Source organism: Delphinapterus leucas, chromosome 3 (assembly GCF_059928025.1).
Source record: "Delphinapterus leucas isolate spDelLeu-1000000601 "Yukka" chromosome 3, BTC_Dleu_Yukka2, whole genome shotgun sequence".
In the NCBI taxonomy this organism is placed as follows: Eukaryota; Metazoa; Chordata; class Mammalia; order Artiodactyla; family Monodontidae; genus Delphinapterus; species Delphinapterus leucas.
The window spans coordinates 54,693,466-54,713,586 of record NC_143131.1 but is presented as its reverse complement, the minus strand read 5'-3'; the positions used below and the strand labels follow the sequence as shown (position 1 = coordinate 54,713,586).

The following is a 20,121-nucleotide window of genomic DNA, read 5'->3' as shown; positions in this document are numbered from 1 at the left end:
TCCATATGTCAATCAGTTTATGAAATCCTTCCAGGATTCAAAAGAATGTTCCAGGGATTTTAAACCAGAAGATACCTTTCTGATAAAATTATGTATGTAATTTACAACTTACAATTATGGATTAGCTCTATTTTCTTTAGGAAGCAATTCATTAATCCCTAGCAACAAACCAGCAACACTTCCATAGACCAGGAGAGCCTACCTCTTAGAACACTGTACATTATTTCACCCAGCCTGCCATGAATAAAATGCCCAGAACTGCTATCTAAGCCTACAGTTGCAAAAATACTATACAATATAGCGTTAGTCCCTCACAGCTACTGGAGAAGTATGGATGAATGGAACTCATTACTATTTCTATCCAGGTAAACACCTTAATATGGACACCCTACCACATGCATCTCTCACCTTCCATGTTATCCTGGATACAACGTCTACTGAAGTTATCAGAGTAGATGAAATCTATAGGTAGGCTGTCTTGCCCACCTCAGAGAAGCAAAACAAACAAACAAAAAATCATAAGACGATTAAGAGTGTGGTCAAACCACCTAGGTTCAATCTAGGCATCTTAGATTTGAAGCCAAGTTCTGCCACTTACTAACTTTAAGACCCAGAAACATTAGTTAACTGCCCAGTTTCCCCCTCTGAGAATTGAGGATAACAGTACCTTTCTCAAGGGGGTGATGTAGAAGTGAAATGAACTAATACATGTAAAGCACTTAGAATGGTACCTGGTACTTAGAAACTGGTAATGTGTATGACAATTACCATACCTCTTCTAAGAGCACCCTTGAAGTCCCAGCACAGAGTAGGACCCAACAAATACTGTGGACTGAATAAATCTCTTTTTTATTTATTAATTTGGTCCTTACAGTGTTCCTAAAGATGAATGACCATAATGGATCAAGGTTATTTTCTAGGCTCTCCTTTTTTCTCATGCCCCATACTCTCACTGGGTGATTTCATCCATGGCTTCAGTAAACACCCATATGATAATGCCACATAGATCTCTATCTCCAGGCCATTTTTGTCCTTATCTCTCCAAGCTCTTACATAACCTTCTTGTCTACGAGACATCTCCCCTTGAGTTTCCTGAAACTTAACATGAGCAGAACAGAAATCACTGGCCAACCGCCATCACTGATGTCACGCCTCTGATAACCACATCGCTGGGTGTCTTGTTATGTGCTCCCATGGCATCCTACAGACTCACCCTGTTCGTCCAGCCAGCCAGCCAGCCCCGACTATGTCACGGGTTAACTATCGTAACACTTATCCCTCTGCATTTAATCGTCTAGTTATTAGTCTGCCTTCTCTACTTCTGGGTCATAAACTCCCAGAAGATAACAGGAATTAGATCTTGTTTGTCCTTGTAGCCCCAGCTTTGCACAAATTAAAAACACATGGTAAATATCTGTTGGGTAAGTGACTGAATGTTCCCATGACACTGGTGCAATTATGAAGAGTTAAAACACTCCCTAAAGACTGTAAGTTAACTGCAGGAAGAGAAAAAGGTGCTAGAAGAATGTAGCCAACCACTGTTTACAGTGAAGAAATATAAAATACAAAGATACTTTCTCAAATCAAATCAATATTCTTATACTATGTCCAAAGCAAAGCTGCTTTTAATTTAAAAAAAGGAAAGAAGATTAAGTGTGTGTCTGAAGGTTTAAAAGGTCATAGTCCCTAACTGAGAAAACCTGGGGAGGAAACTGAGGAAAGCAGAAACCAACAGCCCATAACCAATACACACACACACACACTCTCTCTCTCTCCCTCCCTCCCTCCCTCCCTCCCTCCCTCCCTCCCTCCCCCCCTCCCTCTCTCTCTCTCTCTCTCTCTCCCTCCCTCCCTCCCTCCCTCCCTCCCTCCCTCTCTCTCTCTCTCTCTCACACACACACACACACACACACCCACACCCCTGACTGGGAGGCAGCTGCTAAAGATGAATGCCAGACTTCACACCAGTTTTCAGTCTAGAACAACTTAAGGAAAGCATCTGACAATGACGGGAAGGACTATTATAATGAAAGACACTCTACTGGTGCAGAGGCAGGAAATGATGCAGCCACTGTTCACCACCACCACTGCCCACCCCAGCATATCCACTGAAATGAATCTGAGGGCCTGGGGGGAAAAGGCTGAAAACTAAGATAACTCATCAAAGGAGGAAAGAGTTTCCAATCACAATAATGTGTGCAACTCTTTTCTGCACTAAGCATGGACACTGATATATACCCAGGCTCAATTTTGTGTCAAAATTCCCTTGAACATTTGTTATTTTCCCAGAACAACTGACCCTCCTTGGAAATTACAGAACCTTCGAGAGCGCTAAGAGAACTAATAAAGTCCATTTTCCTATGGCTCCCAGAAGGCGACAGAAAGCTAAATTCTAGCTATCACCAAAATTCCTCTATGAGGACACAGGCTTAACAAGGGATGGCGCATAAGCCTGTGTTCCTTCTCCCAGACACAGTGCTGGACGGTCAGCCTCTCAGGCTTTGAAGGCTTTATCAGAAAAAGCTGGTGCCAGCACCCAGAGGCACTAGGCAGGAAGTTGGGTGGGAGGGCTCTGGATCTGGCTAGGAGAATCATTCCCTCCTGTGTCATCGGTAAAGTGACCACAACTTAGGAAAAAAGGGATTCTTGAAGTTATTAACTGTTCCAGGAAGGCTAAGATGTACAGCAGATCAAATGACAGAGTAACTGCCTTGCTGACACATAATATTCTTTTAAAGTACTTGAAAAATGAAAAGTAGTGGATGACCGCTTTGAAAATACAGGTGAATGGACAGCACAGAAAAGAGTTTCCCGTTTCAGGACCAGTGTGACAACTATCAAACAAAGAAAAAATGCTTTGACATCAGTGCTGTATCTCATGGGAGCCTTATAAGCAGCAGATACTAAAGATTCAGGTTTTTCTGGGGAAAACACCATAAGGAGGTTTTGAGTTCTTACCCATTTATACAGAGTAGAGTTGAATAAAAACAGCTGGAGATAAGGCAATGACATAGGTGTATACATAAATGCATATACACAGACACACACAAGAACTCATTTTAAGTGTTGCATTTCAAATTATTTTGATTGGGTCAAGTTGTCTAGGCCAGTGTGGCACTAGAGATACAAAGTTTCATTCATGAAATTTTTAATAATGGTGATAAGATTTGTCTTGGGATACAAGCAGAACCTAAATGTACAGCACATGAATAATAGAATGTGCATGAATTTTGAATGTTTATTTTTCAGAAGAAAACAAAGAATTGCATGTGTGAATTCTTAGAGACTCGAAGTGTAGCCTGTATTTGCATTTCAATAGGTTGCAAGGAAAGCTCTGTGAAATTGGTCAGATGTATAGACTCTCATCTCTCCTCCACCCCAAATCAGTCAATTAGCTTCTGGAGAGAGGAGCATACAGAAGCTAATATCCAGCAGCTCAAAACTTATTCCAACTGATACAGATCAAAATAGATTCAGAGCAAGTGTGTTGAGGACACAGGTTTTCTATGGAACAAATTCTGGGTAAGAAGCATATGATGCCAGGAGCTAATGCTGTTGTGGTCAGAGAACACACACACGGAAATGAAATAGACACGGCTGTGCATAGCAAGAGGAAAAAACAGGCAAGTATCAGAAAACTGAGAGCCAACACATCAGAACGGTTTCCAGCAGGCAAAAAGTTAAGTTTAGCAAATTTCGTCCATTTAAAACAAAGGCATTTTGGATGCCAGTTCTGCTACACTGATTAATATAAATGAACCCCCCTGTCATTCTACATTCCACCCCAATCCATGCACTCTAATGCTGTCTCTTCTAATTAGCATTTTTCAGGCCGCCCATCAAAAGCCTTTACTGACTCCACATTAGCTACTCCTTGCCCTTTATAAATCTCCTTATTTCAAAGGAGTTATTTTTTTAATGCCCACAAGAGCAAAAGTATAATACACAGGTATTACATACGTGAACGATGTTATCAATATATGTCTTTCGAATTGCAGCACTTTGGTTCCTTTATTTTCTGAAAAGCTACTTTTACTAAGTACTGACTCGCCTAGCCATGGTTCCTGCTATGGGCTGATTGTTTGTGTCCTTCGACCCACACCCCACACAAATTCATATGTTGAATGCTGAAGCCCTAATATGATTGTATTTGGAGGTGGATATTTGGGAAATAATTAGGGTGAGACTAGGTCATGATGGTGGGGCCCTCATGATGGGATTAATGCCTTTATAAAAAGAGGAAGAGACATGGGATCTCTCCACCAGGATGAGGGCTCTCATCAGATATGGAATCCATGACAGCCTGGCCTTGGACTCCCAGCTTCCAGAGCTGTGAGAAACACATGTCCACTGTTTAAGCCTCCCCCCGTCTGTTGCTTTGTTAGAGCAGCCTCAACTGACTAAGATATTTGCCTACCTTTGCTGTAGTCCTCATAATAATCCTGCCAGGTAAGTGTTAGTATGTGCATGTGATAGAAAAGGAAACTAAGCCCCAGAGAAACTTTAACCTGCCCCAGAGTCACACAGCTAGGATGTGGCAAAGCCACACGGAGCAAGGCAAACAGAGGAGAAGGAAGGCTCAATTGTCTAGAAACACAGACACTTATTATCTGCTTGACACTGTTCAAAGTAATTGACATGCATACATCTTATTTCTAGAATATTCCTGGGAGGTAAGTGATTTTCTCATTTTACTGATGACAAACCTAAAATGCAGAAGAGAGCCCAGGAGAGTAAAGCCAGCAGGTGGGGGATCAACATTCAAACAGAACTAAAAGCTTCAATGCCTCTGCTCTTAACCACACAACACAGGCTTGCCCTCTGTAAGAGTCATCTTTGTCACTGCAGTGTTGGGTAACAACCCACCACACAACTAGTGACTAACAACAATAGCCATCTGCAGGTCTGCACGTAGAGACTATGGGTCTGTTGGGCTTGGCTTCTGGCTGCAGGATTATATAGGTCAGCTCCACCAGAGTTTATTCTGGGACCCAGGTTAAATGGGCAGGGACTACCCAGGGCGTGCTCCTCTCACGGTAGATCACCAAAGGGCAGGATGGCAAGGCCAACCACACAAGCATATTTCAAAAGCCTCTGCTTGTGACACATTCACTAACAGCTCAGTAAGACACGTAGCGGAGCCCAAAGTCAAGTGGGGGAAAGTATCCCTGCCGGCCATGAGGCCACTCCCTGGGCAAGGGAGTAAATGTATCCTTCTATTCCAGAGAAGTGAAAAATTAAGAGCATAACTGAATCTATCACACAATCCAAATTCAATTTGTATTTATCATAATGCCTTTTGGTTTGGATTGCTAAACAGTTAATGGAAAATGAATCTATGAGCCCAACAATTTATATTTGGAATAAAGTTTTAATGGAAAAGGGTAAATAGTCAAATCAATGTATTATTCCATCTTCACCTTCATGACAATGCTAAAATTGAAACAAGAGGCAATTAGAAAATATAAAACTGTCAGTATCTCATAATGAAAAATATCACTATGATGATCTTACAAAATGAAATATTTCTAGACCTAGCTGTTATCTCACTAACTTTGAGCACTAAGCTAAAAAAAAAATCCATTAAAAAATACTTAACGTTTTCTACAATCATTTCTAGCTCATTGTAATACATTCTATTCTACCTCTAACTCCCCACCACTTTCCTGAGCGTTTCCATGTCGTCAACATACTAAATTACTAGGCAGGAACTCATAAAATGCTGCAGCTAATAAAGTTAAGCTTGGATCTTCATTTGTTGCCAAAATGAAAAAAAAAAAAAAAAGTTCAGTAATCAATGTGATTTAATGCCTTTGTGTATACATACACAAATTGAAACCACTGTATCAGAAAATTGATAAAATTGTACATATGCCATGTGTCTTTCTTGGTCGAACCCCCTATCTTCAATTACGGATATTCCACTCAAATGGAACAAAAATCTTGCCTGGATTTGATGTAATCTCACTCAGGTTTTAAATTCACTCACTGTTTCAAGCAATATGGCACCAACCTCATCATGTTCATTTAAGAATGAATTCCTTTTTCCATTACAGCCTCTAGTTTGAGATATTTCATTTTGCCTTCTCAAAACTATATTGGAATGAAACTTGTAGGCAAGTTGTCAAAGTTGGAAGCAATTTGCAGAAATACACACACACACCCCTTCAAAATTGGATACATTATTTTCAAGGCCTGACACTAAACCATAAAACTACTTTGCTCTCTATGTAATTTTAACCAGTCCTGCAAAATAAGTGTTAAAATACACGTTATGGTAATTCTTTTTTTTTGTTATTTTTTAACATCTTTATGGGAGTATAATTGCTTTTACAACGTTGTGTTAGTTTCTGCTGTATAACAAAGTGAATCAGCTATACATATACATATATCCCCATGTCCCCTCCCTCTTGCGTCTCCCTCCCTCCCACCCTCCCTATCCCACCCCTCTAGGTGGTCACAAAGCACCGAGCTGATCTCCCTGTGCTATGCGGCTACTTCCCACTAGCTACCTACTTTACATTTGGTAGTGTATATATGTCAATGCTACTCTCCCACTTTGTCCCAGCTTACCCTTTCCCCTCCCCGTGTCCTCAAGTCCATTCTCTACATCTGCGTCTTTATTCCTGTCCTGCCCCTAGGTTCTTCAGAACCTTTTTTTTTTTTTTTTTTTTAGATTCCATATATATGTGTTAGCATCCGGTATTTGTTTTTCTCTTTCTGACTGACTTCACTCTGTATGACAGACTCAAGGTCCATCGGTAATTCTTGAAAACTATTCTAATGGAAATCTATTACTCTGAGAGAAATTGTGTTCTCTCTTTATTCACAGTCTAGTTCAATAAATTATTTAAAGGGGATGAATTCAGAATCTATATCCAGACTTGACCTCTCTTTGGAAGTTTCAGCCCATACATCCAGCTGCTTACTGAGCATCTCCATCTGAAAGCTTCCACAGGTGCTGCAAACTCAAGATGCACAGAACCAACTAATCACCTCGCCATCCACGTTATTTTTATTTCTTGCTCTCATTTGTTTCTTGTTATGCCTGAAACCTGGGAGTCACCTCCAGCTCCTTCCATTTCTTTTCTCAACCATCCCAACAGGTCATCAAGTCCTATTAATGGTACCTACAGTTGCCTTTTCTCTACTTCCACTGCGAACATCTCAGTCCAGCAGCAGCATCTCTTACCTCCCCATTTCTAACCTCCTAGCTGTTCTTGTCTTCTTCCCAGGCATTATTCATTAGCGGTTGACAGTCGGTAAAGTATTTCTGTGCCCTAAGTGAAATCTTTCAGTGGCTTCCTACTGTTTAAAGTCCAAACCCTTCAATATGGCGGTATCCTTGGGACTCTGCTCATCACTTCCTGCTTCCCACATGCACTGCTTGCAGCACCTTGAAAAGGACACACCCTGTGTGGCCACCACACCTTTGCACATGCAGCTGTGTCCCCACCCTTCTCGCCTAGTCAGAACTTGTTCATCCAGCATCATCTGGCAGAAACAGCCCCATCTCCACAAAGCCTTCCCAGCCTCCTATAGCACAGCGGGGCACCAGCCACCTCCAGTACCCGTGCATTGTGACCGACAGGGGTTACGGTACTTGCTGTTGCAGAAACTGCTGTCTCCCCGACCACACTATAAACCCCTCACAGGTCAGTACCAGACTCCACTCATTTCTGGACTGCTAGAGCCTGGGATAAAAGTGCAAGAGTGTAGATTTAAGACACAACACTCAGTCCTCCGACACAAACCTGTTCAATATATACTGCTGCTGCTATTATTTATTATTATTATACATTAATTGAAAGAAAGGCAGAGAATGGAGGGTTTTTTTCGTGACTGCCTGAATCAAAACACAATCTAAGTAAAATTGCAAGTGTTTTGAGAACTCAAGCATGTACCTTACTGAAGAGTATCTATGATAAGGGTTCCAAATCACAGGTGTTTGTTGTCTTTAACATTAGAACGTTTCAAGGCGCAAAGCAACTGTCTTACCACGCCCTGGAGGTAGTTTCGTAAGGCAAACCATGGGTGCCAGCGATTTAAAAAATGTAAAACGGCACCCGGACACTGCCAGTGCCCTGGGTCCTTTTGGGGTAAAGGTCTAGGGCTCCCTCCAGCCACACCACTGTAAGAACAGTTCCCCAAGGTGGGTTAGTTAATGGTTTGAGCTCTCGCATTACTACCTTTGCCATTATTAGGGGAGTCAAGAAACAAATGCAATGGGTATACATCCCCTTCATGCACCTCTCCATAAAAATAAAACCCAGTCTCACTGGAAGAAAGAAGGCAAAGCTGTTTAACACACCTGTTACAGGTTGTCAAACCTTACATTTGGGGATACAGAAGTGGTATGTGCCATGACTTAGGTGTTCCTTGGACACGTGATCCCCCTAGGAGCAGTGGGTCTCAAGCCTGGCTACACACCACCCAGAGACTGACGTGGATTGCTTCGAGGCCCTAGGCTTTAGAGAGCTCTCCAGGTGATTCAAAAGGGCAGCCTCATTGAACTGCTGGCCTAAGGTTTGGAGTGAGGCATCCCATGGAACTGATTTACTTCCTCAATGCCAAAATGATGCACAAGATAAAAAACAGCTTTAAGAGCCTTTCATTGATGGTACTGAGTGGTATAAAGTTTTCTTTTCTTAGACAATGAAACAAAAAAATTAAAAATTGGCCACCGGGGCTTCCCTGGTGGCGCAGTGGTTGAGAGTCCGCCTGCCGATGCAGCGGACACGGGTTCGTGCCCCGGTCCGGGAAGATCCCACATGCCGCGGAGCGGCTGGGCCCGTGAGACATGGCCGCTGAGCCTGCGCGTCCGGAGCCTGTGCTCCGCAACAGGAGAGGCCACAACAGTGAGAGGCCCGCGTACTGCAAAAAAAAAAAAGAAAAAGTAATACATGCTTACTATAGAAGAGTTCAAGGAAAAAATTCTTATGGTGCCACCATCAAGATATAATAAATTTTTTAAAAAAGATATAATAAATTAACATTTTATGGTGCCACCATCAAGATATACTAAATTAACATTTTAGTGCAGTTTCTTGCTATTAGTTTAGATGATGATAATGAAGAAAAAGAAAATAGGTCCTTAATAAATATTAGATATGATGGATATTTTTTAGCCATTTCATACCGCACTTTGATTCATTCTCAGTAATTCTGCAAATAAGTGTATTTTACCAGTGAGGAATTAACCAGCCTGGGCAACCCCATACAGCTTAGTGGCAAAGATGGTCTTAACTACTCCAAAACCCACACAGGCTCTTTCCTTCCATCCCACAGGGCTATCCTACATGCGCGCACATGCGCACACACACACACATTTTTATAGAATTGTACATACATTATGTACACAGATTAGTAACCTGTTCTTTTCCTTGCCATTACTGTCAAGCTTTTGCCCATATCATCAAATATTTGTCAGAAGCATGATTTTAATGGCAATAGTGTCTTCTAACATGTGTGTTTCACAAGTTGGATGCCAATCTCCATGCTTTTGGTTGCTTCCAAGACAAATGTATGATTTCTAGGACACTTTAAAAATCTATCATGGGACTTCCCCGGTGGTCGAATGGTTAAGACTCCACATTTCCACTCCAGGGGCAGAGGGTTTGACCTCTGGTCAGGAAACTAAGATCCCACATGCTGCACCATGCAGCCAAAAATTTTTTTTAAATTTTAAAAAATAGATGATTTTATAAAAAATAATAAAAATCTATTGTTACTCATAATTTATTTAAAAAGCAAGTTTCAAATAAATTCCAACACCCTATTTGATTTCATTAGACTCTGGTGCCAACAATAAAATTATTGATCCCTGCTTGCATATTGATCTTTGTAAGTTCATGTAATTCTTGATTTTTGTATTTTATCTAGTTTATTGATTATTTGGTCTTTCAGTCTTTTTTTCTTGTCTTCTGACATTATTCACTGTGTTTCAAATGCAATGATATTAAATTTTTAGGTCTTACCTACTTTGAGAAATCTATTCAGGCAACTTAAGACTTTCAAAAGCTATGATAAATGAAACCACACAATTCTTAAAAAGAAGGAACTAAGAGCTAAACAGTGAAGAAGTGGTGGCTCATTTTATCTACAAACTATTGCAACTGAGTATGAAACCCTGTCTTGATCAGCTAAGACAAAAATGAAGACCAAGCCAGCTCTCATTATCTGATTAAAAGAAGCAAACTTGTTCACCTAGAGAGGAAGAAACTTTTTGAGTACTGAACTCGAAGCAAATTTATCATGTGGACGTAATACAGAATAAGAGACAATGCACAACATAATGGATAAGGCTTCAAGGGGAGTTTTAAAAAAAGTGCAAAGATGTTCACTCAGAGCCATTTCTTTTAGAACCCTCAATAAAAGCCAAGGACATAATGTCAAGTTGTAATTCGGATGGACAGTCTACGTGTGATAGGACCTGCCGGAGGGCGGAGCTCAGGGAATCCTGGAGATGAATGGTAAGAGGTCTCTTGGGCTATTGCTCTCAGCCGTCACTTCTCAGCCAGGGTCTGCAGAGCAGAGCGATTCAAAATTGAGATTGTTTGCAGGACCGGAAGTGCAGGCATGCTGCATGACTGATTCAAAGGAGATCCACGTGCTTCAGTGGAAGGGGAAGGACTAATATTTTCCCAGGAGGATTAAGAGCCTGGTTGGAAAGACATCATTACACAAAAGTCGGAAACGGTTGGGGGCCATGACTTTTCAAAAAAAGCAGCTCTGAATCTGTTCAAATGCTTGAATTCGGTTCAGGCCCCAGAGATCTGTGCCTATGAAAGTTGAACACTGTCTTTGGCTGGCAACTGCTAAGAGCAAGGGGCAGGAAAACACATGCTTGCTATAAGCATGCTGCATGTACTTCCACTGCCCATCCAGATCTACTCTCCACCCTATACTGGGCCTTGGTGTTTGGATGCATGGACCACGCATGGCCGGGGCTCCTGTGCCCCTCTGGTTTCTGTTGGGTTTCGCTAACAGGGAGCACCAGAAAGAGTGCAGAAGGAAGGAGAAAAATAAGGCTGATGTCCCCGTCCACCTCCCTGCAGAGTCACTTCGGCCTGCGTCCCTCACCTACGGTACCTGTCACCTGCCTTCTCCATCTCCAGGTTCTGTAACTGCTCCCTCTCTCGCTCCTTCAGGCCTAGTGAAGGTAATGGCTCCCTGTGGCTTCCAGCCCCTTAAACTATCCCTATACCCTGCCCACACCTTTTAAAGCATCCCTTTTATAAACTCCTCTCAAATTATCCAATTCATGCTCACCATCCTTTTACTGCCTAAGCCCCACCTGATACCACATTTTTTTTTTTTTGCGTTACGCGGGCGTCTCCCTGTTGTGGCCTCTCCCGTTACGGAGCACAGGCTCCGGACGCGCAGGCTCAGTGGCCATGGCTCACGGGCCCAGCCGCTCCGCGGCATGTGGGATCTTCCCGGACCAGGGCACGAACCTGCGTCCCCTGCATCGGCAGGCGGACTCTCAACCACTGCGCCACCAGGGAAGCCCTCCACATTTAATTATTTAAAATCACACTATGCAAGGCTCTGTGCCGATCCAGAGGGCAGTGAACTAAGGTTAACTGAGTAAGTACTACACGCCAGAGGCTGTGCTAAACGTTTACAACTGCTTTCAATCTTTAAGCATGTATTATCTCCATTTTACAGCTGTGGACACAGAGATCAGAGTGGTTAAGAAACTCGTCTAAAGTTACAGAGCTACTCATTGTCACTGGACACTGATCCTCAATGCATTTGCAGTTTCATTATAAGACACTCAAATCAAATAATTTTAAAATAATGTATCACGCAATAGGATTAGGTGTGCAAGTAAGTAAAATAGACAATGACTATTATAAAATTCAGAATGGAACATAGTAATTATGGAAAATTTCAGGAAAGAATTATAGTTTACTTTGGTCCCTAATGAGCAGGGAGAATTGGAGAAAATAAGGAAAGGATATTGTAGGTAAAGGGGATACATCAAGTCTGGAGAGGGGGTGATGGAACGGGGTTTTGGAAGGCAAAGAGTTGGAAATGAGACCAGAAAAGTAGACTGAGCTAAATCAGAGAGAGTCAGGTGCATTTTTACTCTAACCTCGAGGAGATGATGCAAAGCCATGTGGGGATTTTAAACCAGGGATTGATGTGGGGATCTACAGAGACAAGCAGGATGGAATGGAGAAGAACCTGGACCCAGGGGTACCAGACAATACAGAAATTTAGGTGTGAAAGAGGCTGCCTAGACTCTAGAAGTATTTTTAATGTAGAACTGACAGGGGTTGGTGACTGCAGGCATGAGACGGAGAAGTCAAAGGTGGGAAAAGGGGTGACCTGGAGAATAGGTATTGCCTTGACCGAAATACAGAGATGACAATTTTCTGGTTTATTAACAGCTGTACCAGAGGATGAGAAGGTGCAAAAGAAGAGCTAGTATGCAAACTTGTTTATTTGATGTTGTTTTTAAAAAAAGTTTGTTATGAAAACAATTCTTAGAGTAGAAAATAGAAATCTGAGTGAACATAAGATTTTAAGGGCACCCCATCCTTACCCCTTTGTGGATCAGGAAACTAAAACTACAGTATTCTATCTCTATTTCAGAGGCAGAAATTCAACTCCTTCAATGGATAAGAAACACCACTTGGATATGACCACAACTGGTCTCATTGATTAGGTACTCATCACTACCAAAAGTTCATGTACCATTTTGATTCTTTCTGTCCCAAAGTCATCCCTGTGCCTTTCTGGAACCTCTGGAGATCAAAAGTACCTTATCCCAAAGTGTAATTATCATAAGTATTTCTATTATAATCCTCTAACTAGACTTCTTTCCTGTAACCACCCAGAGTCCTCAGATGATAGGAACCAGGGTAACACTCCCACGTAATGATCCTGCTATTAAGCTCAGGTGAGTGTAAACACATCCACAAGCACATTAAAGTTAACACAGAAGAAACACCGAGACACTGTGACTGGAATAACCTACATCCAAGCACTGCTGACACCCAGTTCAGAATGTAAGAGTCCACCTGCTTCTCTGTTTTCTAAAACTAAATTCCAGACCAAGGCCAGGGGAAAATCAGAGCCTAGGCCAAAGTAAGAATGTTAGGTTTTTGTTGTTGTTTCAAATAAGATTGGGGGATGAGATCAGGTATAGGGGAAAGAGAAGCAAACAAAACAAAAACCTAAACACCAATCTAGAAATCTAAATTATAAATATTTAGTTGGTAACCTCATCATATCTGAAAAAAAAATTTTTTTAACATTCCAGCTGCATGTGACAGTGGACTAAAATGGTAATATTTAATTGGAGAGGGGAGAAATCAACAGAAGATGCTACCAAGCAAAGGAAAGCACAAGAGAATGGCAGGAAAGGAATCATAGGAGGCCTCTCTGAGATGCCCCTCCCTCTTTTAGTGCCTTCTTCCTGCTTTAATGATGCCTGTTGTTCATTTTTCTCCAGCCTTGGGATCTATCACATTAGGGATAGGGACACTTTCATTAAAACAAATAAAAGGGAAACACATAACGGAAATCACTGAAACAATTAATTTCCCTGACAGTTAAAAAATATGACCCCTGTTTAAGGGATATTAGGCCCGAAAGGAGCCAGTTATCCTTTGACGAATTAGACCTGTCTAGAAATTCAAATTGCCCCAAGTCCAAAGTCTGCCCAAGCCCATCCATCCGTCAGAATTTCCCACGTTTGGAGATGCAATCTGAAAAGTTTTCCAGATTCTAACAGGGGAAGCCATTGGGACCTCTTTCTCTCATTCTCATTTCAAAGGCAGTGGTTGAAGTGCTATCAGTAGTACTGGAAATATTAATACAGTCCACAGAAAAGATGGAAACGTGCAGTCACTTAAGATGAACAACTAACTTGTGTTGCAATTTTATGAGGTAGTCGTGCCTTGAGAATATGTTCTGACTAAAAATCATTTTTCAAAGTCCAAATTTTAAAAACACCACTAGTAGCCTGTGTTTTAAGAGCTAGAGGTACTGAAATTCTAAAATTAAGTTCTAAACACACACTGCATTATTCTATACTAAACACATTCTGAATTATTGCAAAATTAAATTTTAGAGAATTATAATATTCGTATGCTCCATATTTTTGACACAAGGCTTTAAGTTATTTAAAAAACGGATCTGGGCTTCCCTGGTGGCGCAGTGGTTGAGAGTCCGCCTGCCGATGCAGGGGACGCGGGTTCGTGCCCCGGTCCAGGAGGATCCCACATGCCGTGGAGCGGTTGGGCCCGTGAGCCATGGCCGCTGAGTCTGCGCGTCCGGAGCCTGTGCTCCGCAATGGGAGAGGCCACAACAGTGAGAGGCCCGCGTACCGCAAAAAAAAAAAAAAACAAAAAAAACCGGATCTGTTCCAATTCTAAGCATCTAACACTAAGCATCTATTCAGTGTAACAGGCCAATAGACTCTTATTATTAGATAATATATTCTGTCATAATGACCCCTGTAAATAATGCTGTCTTTATTGGTGATTCTTCTAACTTAAAATTAAATTCAAACAACAAATATGGAATAAAAACATAACTATTTCATCTGACTAGTAATGATATGGCATGTTATAAAGAACAGAAATCATCTTTGCTTTCAACAACATAATACTTATTGAGGACCTTCTATATTCTAGTGTATTTATTACATGGCGTTTAACTTAAAAAAAATTCAGTTATGTCTATCTCCCATGTAGTATACTCAAAAGTCACATTACAGCATGCATTTTACAGAAGAATAAACAGACACCAAGAGGGTATGTGAGTTGCTCAAGATTACCTAGCAACACAGTCAGAATCAGTCATACAAAAGTGTAAGTTTCAGCCTAGGTTCACTACAGGTATGCCTCATTTACATGTTGAAATGTTTCATATACAGTAGTGTGTATTTGTAAACTAACTTAATTTCTAAATTCACTAGGTGGCGTTGCTCTTAAGAACTCTACAGTGACATCATTTGTAATACAAATGTATACTTACACCTTGTATTTTGTAAGTAGTTTCCTAATATTGGAATTTCTGAAAACAGTTACTCTGTATGTGCAATGCCTTTTTAAAAAAATATTGGATATAATGGGAGTAAAAGAATAATAGGCTTTGTTTAAGCCAAAATAAAGTAACTATGAGGTGGCAGAACTTGTATGCACTGTTATGTTGCTATTTCTCACAATGTGGAGAGTTTTATTTCATTTACAGTAGAAAGCAGACATTCTTTATCTATTATATAGTAGAATATGGCAGGTGTAGTAAAAGTAGCTTAAGTACAACGAAGATCTAACAGTCTAAGTACTATATGAACTAGCAATGTTTCCTTTGTTTTGTTGCAAATCTTAGAAAATAGCTTCATTATTTTAAATAGCCACAATAATGATTTCTTTATTTCTAAAATTAAAAGTTCTATGAAATCTATACCCCTCAAAAGCACCATATATCTCAATCATATCCTCTGAAGTTGTGATGATATGTATTACAGAAATAAACCACAAAAAAGAGTTTCTTAACAAAAACACATTTTAAATTACCTAAAATGAATTAAAGGAAAGAGAAAACTCTCAGCAGAATTGCCATCAACATAGTAATAATCTGAACCATTAGGAGTTTAATAGAGTTTATCATCTTTTTAACAAAGAGCCTTTCCATATTTAACCAGCGACCTCAGAGAGGACGTGGACCCACACAAACAGCTGTGCATTACCAGAACTTCATTGATGTGATGAAAACAAAGAAAAGGAAATCCACAGCAGTGACTAACCACACTGTACATTCAAAACAATGACCACACTGAAAATCATTAGAGTCAGTCTGTTTACTTAGGTTTGGAACAATAGATGACATTTAACCCCAACTTTTTTAATCCCTCTCTTGTTTACCTACAAATAATCCTTTAGTTTATCTATAATATTACTATAATATTAGAATAATATGAATAATATTAGTATTAGTAATTGACATTTAAAACAAAAAGCAGACAGCTAGCCCAGCTGTGAGTCAAAGACAATTAAGGAGTATCTGAAACATTTCTACATGTGCCGTATATTCGGTCTTCCCAAGCACTTTTTTTTTAATCTCAAAAATAATGAATAAGAGTTTAACAATGGCTAATGATTAGAGTCTTTCACAGAGAAAACTACCACTTACACACAGGAAAAAAGAGTTATCAAGGAGTTAAACATACTAATTTTGAACATACTCACATTTTGGCTTCCTGAGACTTACAAACGGCCAAGCAGATGTTTTTTCCAAGTTTTCTGATCTGCCAAGTTTTAACTTGGAATACATTTGTATACTGAAGTCACAGTAATTAAATTAGAGAAATTTGGGCACAAAAAGCAAGGCAGTAAGACACATATCTTTCCTCATCTCAACATAAACAAATTACAGGGAACTTTGATTGAGCTGCCAGCAGAAACTTTCATCTCACTGACAGGAGGAAACCTCCCAGCAGCTGCACACATCTGCAAGGCGATCAGATAGATGCTGCGGAGCCCGACACAAAACTGAGTCCCGTGTTCCCAGAACTGAACAGAGTTGCTACCCTTGACAGACTTCCCAGACTTCTGACAGAATGCCCAACAGGCTCATCAGATGTCATTGCCAGCCACGATTTAACTATTCTTGAACAACCAGCAGAAAAAAATAAACAACCAACAAAGTCTCAAACTAAAAGTCATATCTATTGTCTCTGACAAAAGAGCCTTTCTCGTTGAACCCTGTGATGGGTCACTTAGCTCTGTAACTAGAGACTTAGCGTATTCACGTTGCTAAGAACCGTGCACATATTTGTGCCCAGTAAAGGAATGAAAAGGGAACTTTGAAATCCTCCACGGCTGGCCACTGGCAACCCTACATTTCAAGAATGGAAGGATCTCCTACCTGGAGCCCTCTTCGTCTTAGAATGCTGGACTCATCCATCTCCCCCTCCGCTTCTCTGAGCCTCTCACAACAGTCTAGCCATGCTGTACTACCTCTACTTCAGCACGCTAATTCAGAGCCCAGCAGCTGCTAAACACTTACATCACGCTCTAGCTGATTGGAGCCCGGGGTCAGCTGGTCCCGCTTAGTTATTCACTCCAGCAACTTCAGGGATCACGGATGCTTGCAGTTCGGTGGGAGAGCGCAGCAAGTGGGCTCAGACGCCTAATGCATCCATCCAGGCGGAAGAGCCTCTTGCTAGTAGATAGGAAATTGTGGGAGCCCTGTTTTTTCTTCTCCTTCAAAATACTGGCCCTGGCATTCCAGGTGACCAGAAGATGGCTTTCGGCAGTGGCCTCGGGTCAAGCCCCTTCGGAGGCAACTATAAGGTCAAAGTGGCTAAGTAAATCAGCGGTGACAGAAACCTCTGTAAAAGGCAGCTGCTGACCGGGATGGTGAGAAACTAGGGCACAGCTGGCCAGCCAAGCAGTACCACCATGCCTGGCGCTCATCTTTTCTGATGGCATCAAAGAAAAGGAACTGTTGCAGAACACACACGCTGCCGGAAGACCTGAAAACGGAGGGCTCAGGGCGGCTGCTCTCCAGCCACAGCGGGTGGAACACCTTACCCCTCCCAGTGTGAAAGCCAGTTCATTTACATAAATACCTTGCCGGTGGATTCCTAGCCCAAAGATACAGTTTAGATTTTAATTTCCCTTGTGATAACAACTTCGTTCTGTTGATACTGGACCAAAATGTAAAAAGGAAGAAGAAATTCTAAGAGCCATCATTAGTTGGAATAGTAACCTATTTCTAGTCCAGAAGCAACTAAAAAAAAAAAAAAAAAAAAGATTCCCATCATGTGCAATTTCACAGTCTGTTTCAGCTTGTTTACTCCGCTCATCCTCATCTTATTTCGATTCAAAGCAACCAAGAGATGAATATTAAGTTTTCATTACAGGCCTAGTACAGGAGTAACAATATACGATGCTACCAATTTATAATAAATTATTCCCCCTTGATTTCTCTTCTAAAGATACTTAAATTAAGAGCATAGTATGGTCCTGAGAAGCAGACTCTAGTGCTACCTGTAGTTTGTCTCGGAACTACCTCCTTCTTCACTTTATCCCTTAGAAAGTCTTTTTTTCTTGAAAGAAAGGTAGTTAGGAAGGCAGGCATAATTTTTTTTTTTTAAATCGGTAATTTCTGCTTTTTACCTAATCCAGATAACTAGCGATTTCTAAACACGGGGGGTGAGGAAGGAAGAGAAAAATGGTTCCTTACCCAGCCACCTGCTATTACACTAGCTTTCTGTCTCTTTCTGCCTGTCAACACACTATTAGGCTTGCCATCAATTGATTAGATTATGTCATTAAAAATAGCTCAGGGATTTATGAATCTAACCACGGAGGAAAATTGATTGCATTTTATGTTCCCAAACCATCTTTGCCTACATCTCCAGACATACAAAGAGAAACCCTGTCAAGAAATGTCACCCCTCCCTCACAGAAGCAACCTCGGAGAAGGGTATCAGGGTATTTTTTCCACTTAGGCGTGCTCATTTGATACCACTTAAAGGAAGAAAACCCCAGAGAGTTTTTGTTCTTGTTCTCAGGTGGAGGAGTAATGCCATCTCTAAAAGCAAAGAAAAAGCACAAACCTGTTTGTTGCTCAAACCAAAATGTATCCCCAAATTCTAGCACAAATGATTTTTAAGAGTTTTTAAAACTACATATTTTTGTTTAAATTCAAGGACAAAAAAAGGAAAAAAAAGAAAATCTAGGGGTGGAAGGGAAGAATCAGTGTGCTATCTGTGGGAGAATCTGCAAAGCTGGTGGAAACAGATCCCATCCTTGACAGGCCCACCTGTACTTTAACCTTTTCCTGCAAAAGGAAGGCCAGTCTCTTCAATGAAAAGAAAAGGAATGACAGTTGTTGCCCTTTCTCCCTCAATTCACCCTCCTGAGAGAAGAGCTTAAACAGCTCCTTGAATGTGAAGTGCCGTCTTCAACAAAGTGCCTTGGCAGGGGTTCAGAATATATTTACCAACTTAGATGTCACTGTTATCTGCCCACAGAGGCATAAGAAAGTCCTAACTGAATTTAGGAAAAACAAATCATGACCCAAGAAGCTGAACTTTTAAAAAGCAAAAGCCGAGCATGGTGTCCTTAGACATGCTTGTGATCTGAGGACTGTGATCTTCATTGCGCTTGTCCTTCTAGAAAAAGTGGGATCTGATGGAGGACATCAAGTTCCCACTAGAGAAAAGGGAAAAGACTTTTCCCCTTCAAATAAAGAACATAGGATGCCAGGAGGAAAAAAAAAGTAGAGCCCAGAAGTATCTTTTCTGTGGCCAACCAAGTAAGCTGGTTGGAAGTGCTATCAGAAGACATTTCGAGGATAGAGTGACAAAAAGTCAGGTGATGTGTATCCCAGATAAGTGGGTTCTGTGCATCTTAGGCACTTGGCACCTAGACCTGTTTGGTGGCTGGGAGTGATAAAAAGGCACTTGGCTAAGGGTGAAAAGTATGTTGCTTAACAAAGGAATATTCTGAGATAAAAATCTAGGTTAGTATTCAACCATTAACTAAGTCTAAGATGAGGATTATGACCATTGCACCATCAAATCTGGTATGAAAAAATATCGATTACCTGTCAAAATGTATCACTTTGAGAAGTGATACACATACATTTTAAAGAAATAAAACCAGCCAGAGGCAAAAACATTTGGGACAAAAATGAAAGGCTGCTGAAAAGTAACATCAAGCCATAACGGCTTAGCAGAGGGAATAGTAAAACGAAAATTGCTACATTTACCCTTTGCTATATATTTTCTCATCAAGATAAGCCATGTGTTAAAATGCAATAAAAACTTCAAATGATGACACTATTCACAGGTAATAATTAGGAGTTAGTCTAATTTCCATTAATAAACTCAGTTTTCCTGCAATTTTATATCTTCATGTAATATTTTCACAATACTGTGAGTCAGTTCACAAAGTACCAACCTCAACATGTATAGCTTTTACGTGTGCATTCAGATAAAATCTGGTAGGCTTTGTCATTCACTGCAATCTAAATCCAGGAGCTCCACAGTACTTGATTGAAAAAAAATTATTTGTACGGATACACCTCATGCACACTCTACCGTAGGCATAATTTACTTCATAGAATACTCAGCATCTGTGGACACTC

At 40.8% G+C, this 20,121-nt stretch overlaps 1 protein-coding gene across 8 annotated transcripts in view; it reads right to left on the bottom strand.

The window, feature by feature from the left end:
- Positions 1-20,121, bottom strand: part of MAST4 (microtubule associated serine/threonine kinase family member 4) — a 569,622-nt gene that overhangs the window by 320,243 nt on the left and 229,258 nt on the right. For 2 of the 8 annotated variants that reach the window (XM_089908931.1, XM_089908933.1), the window contains exon 1: positions 16,888-16,941. The exons of the other annotated variants lie outside the window; for them this stretch is intronic. In XM_089908931.1, the coding sequence (XP_089765057.1) occupies positions 16,888-16,926 (39 nt within the window). In that variant the 5' untranslated portion in view covers positions 16,927-16,941. Of the gene's footprint in view, positions 1-16,887; positions 16,942-20,121 lie in introns of those variants that run through there. 8 annotated transcript variants of the gene reach the window in all.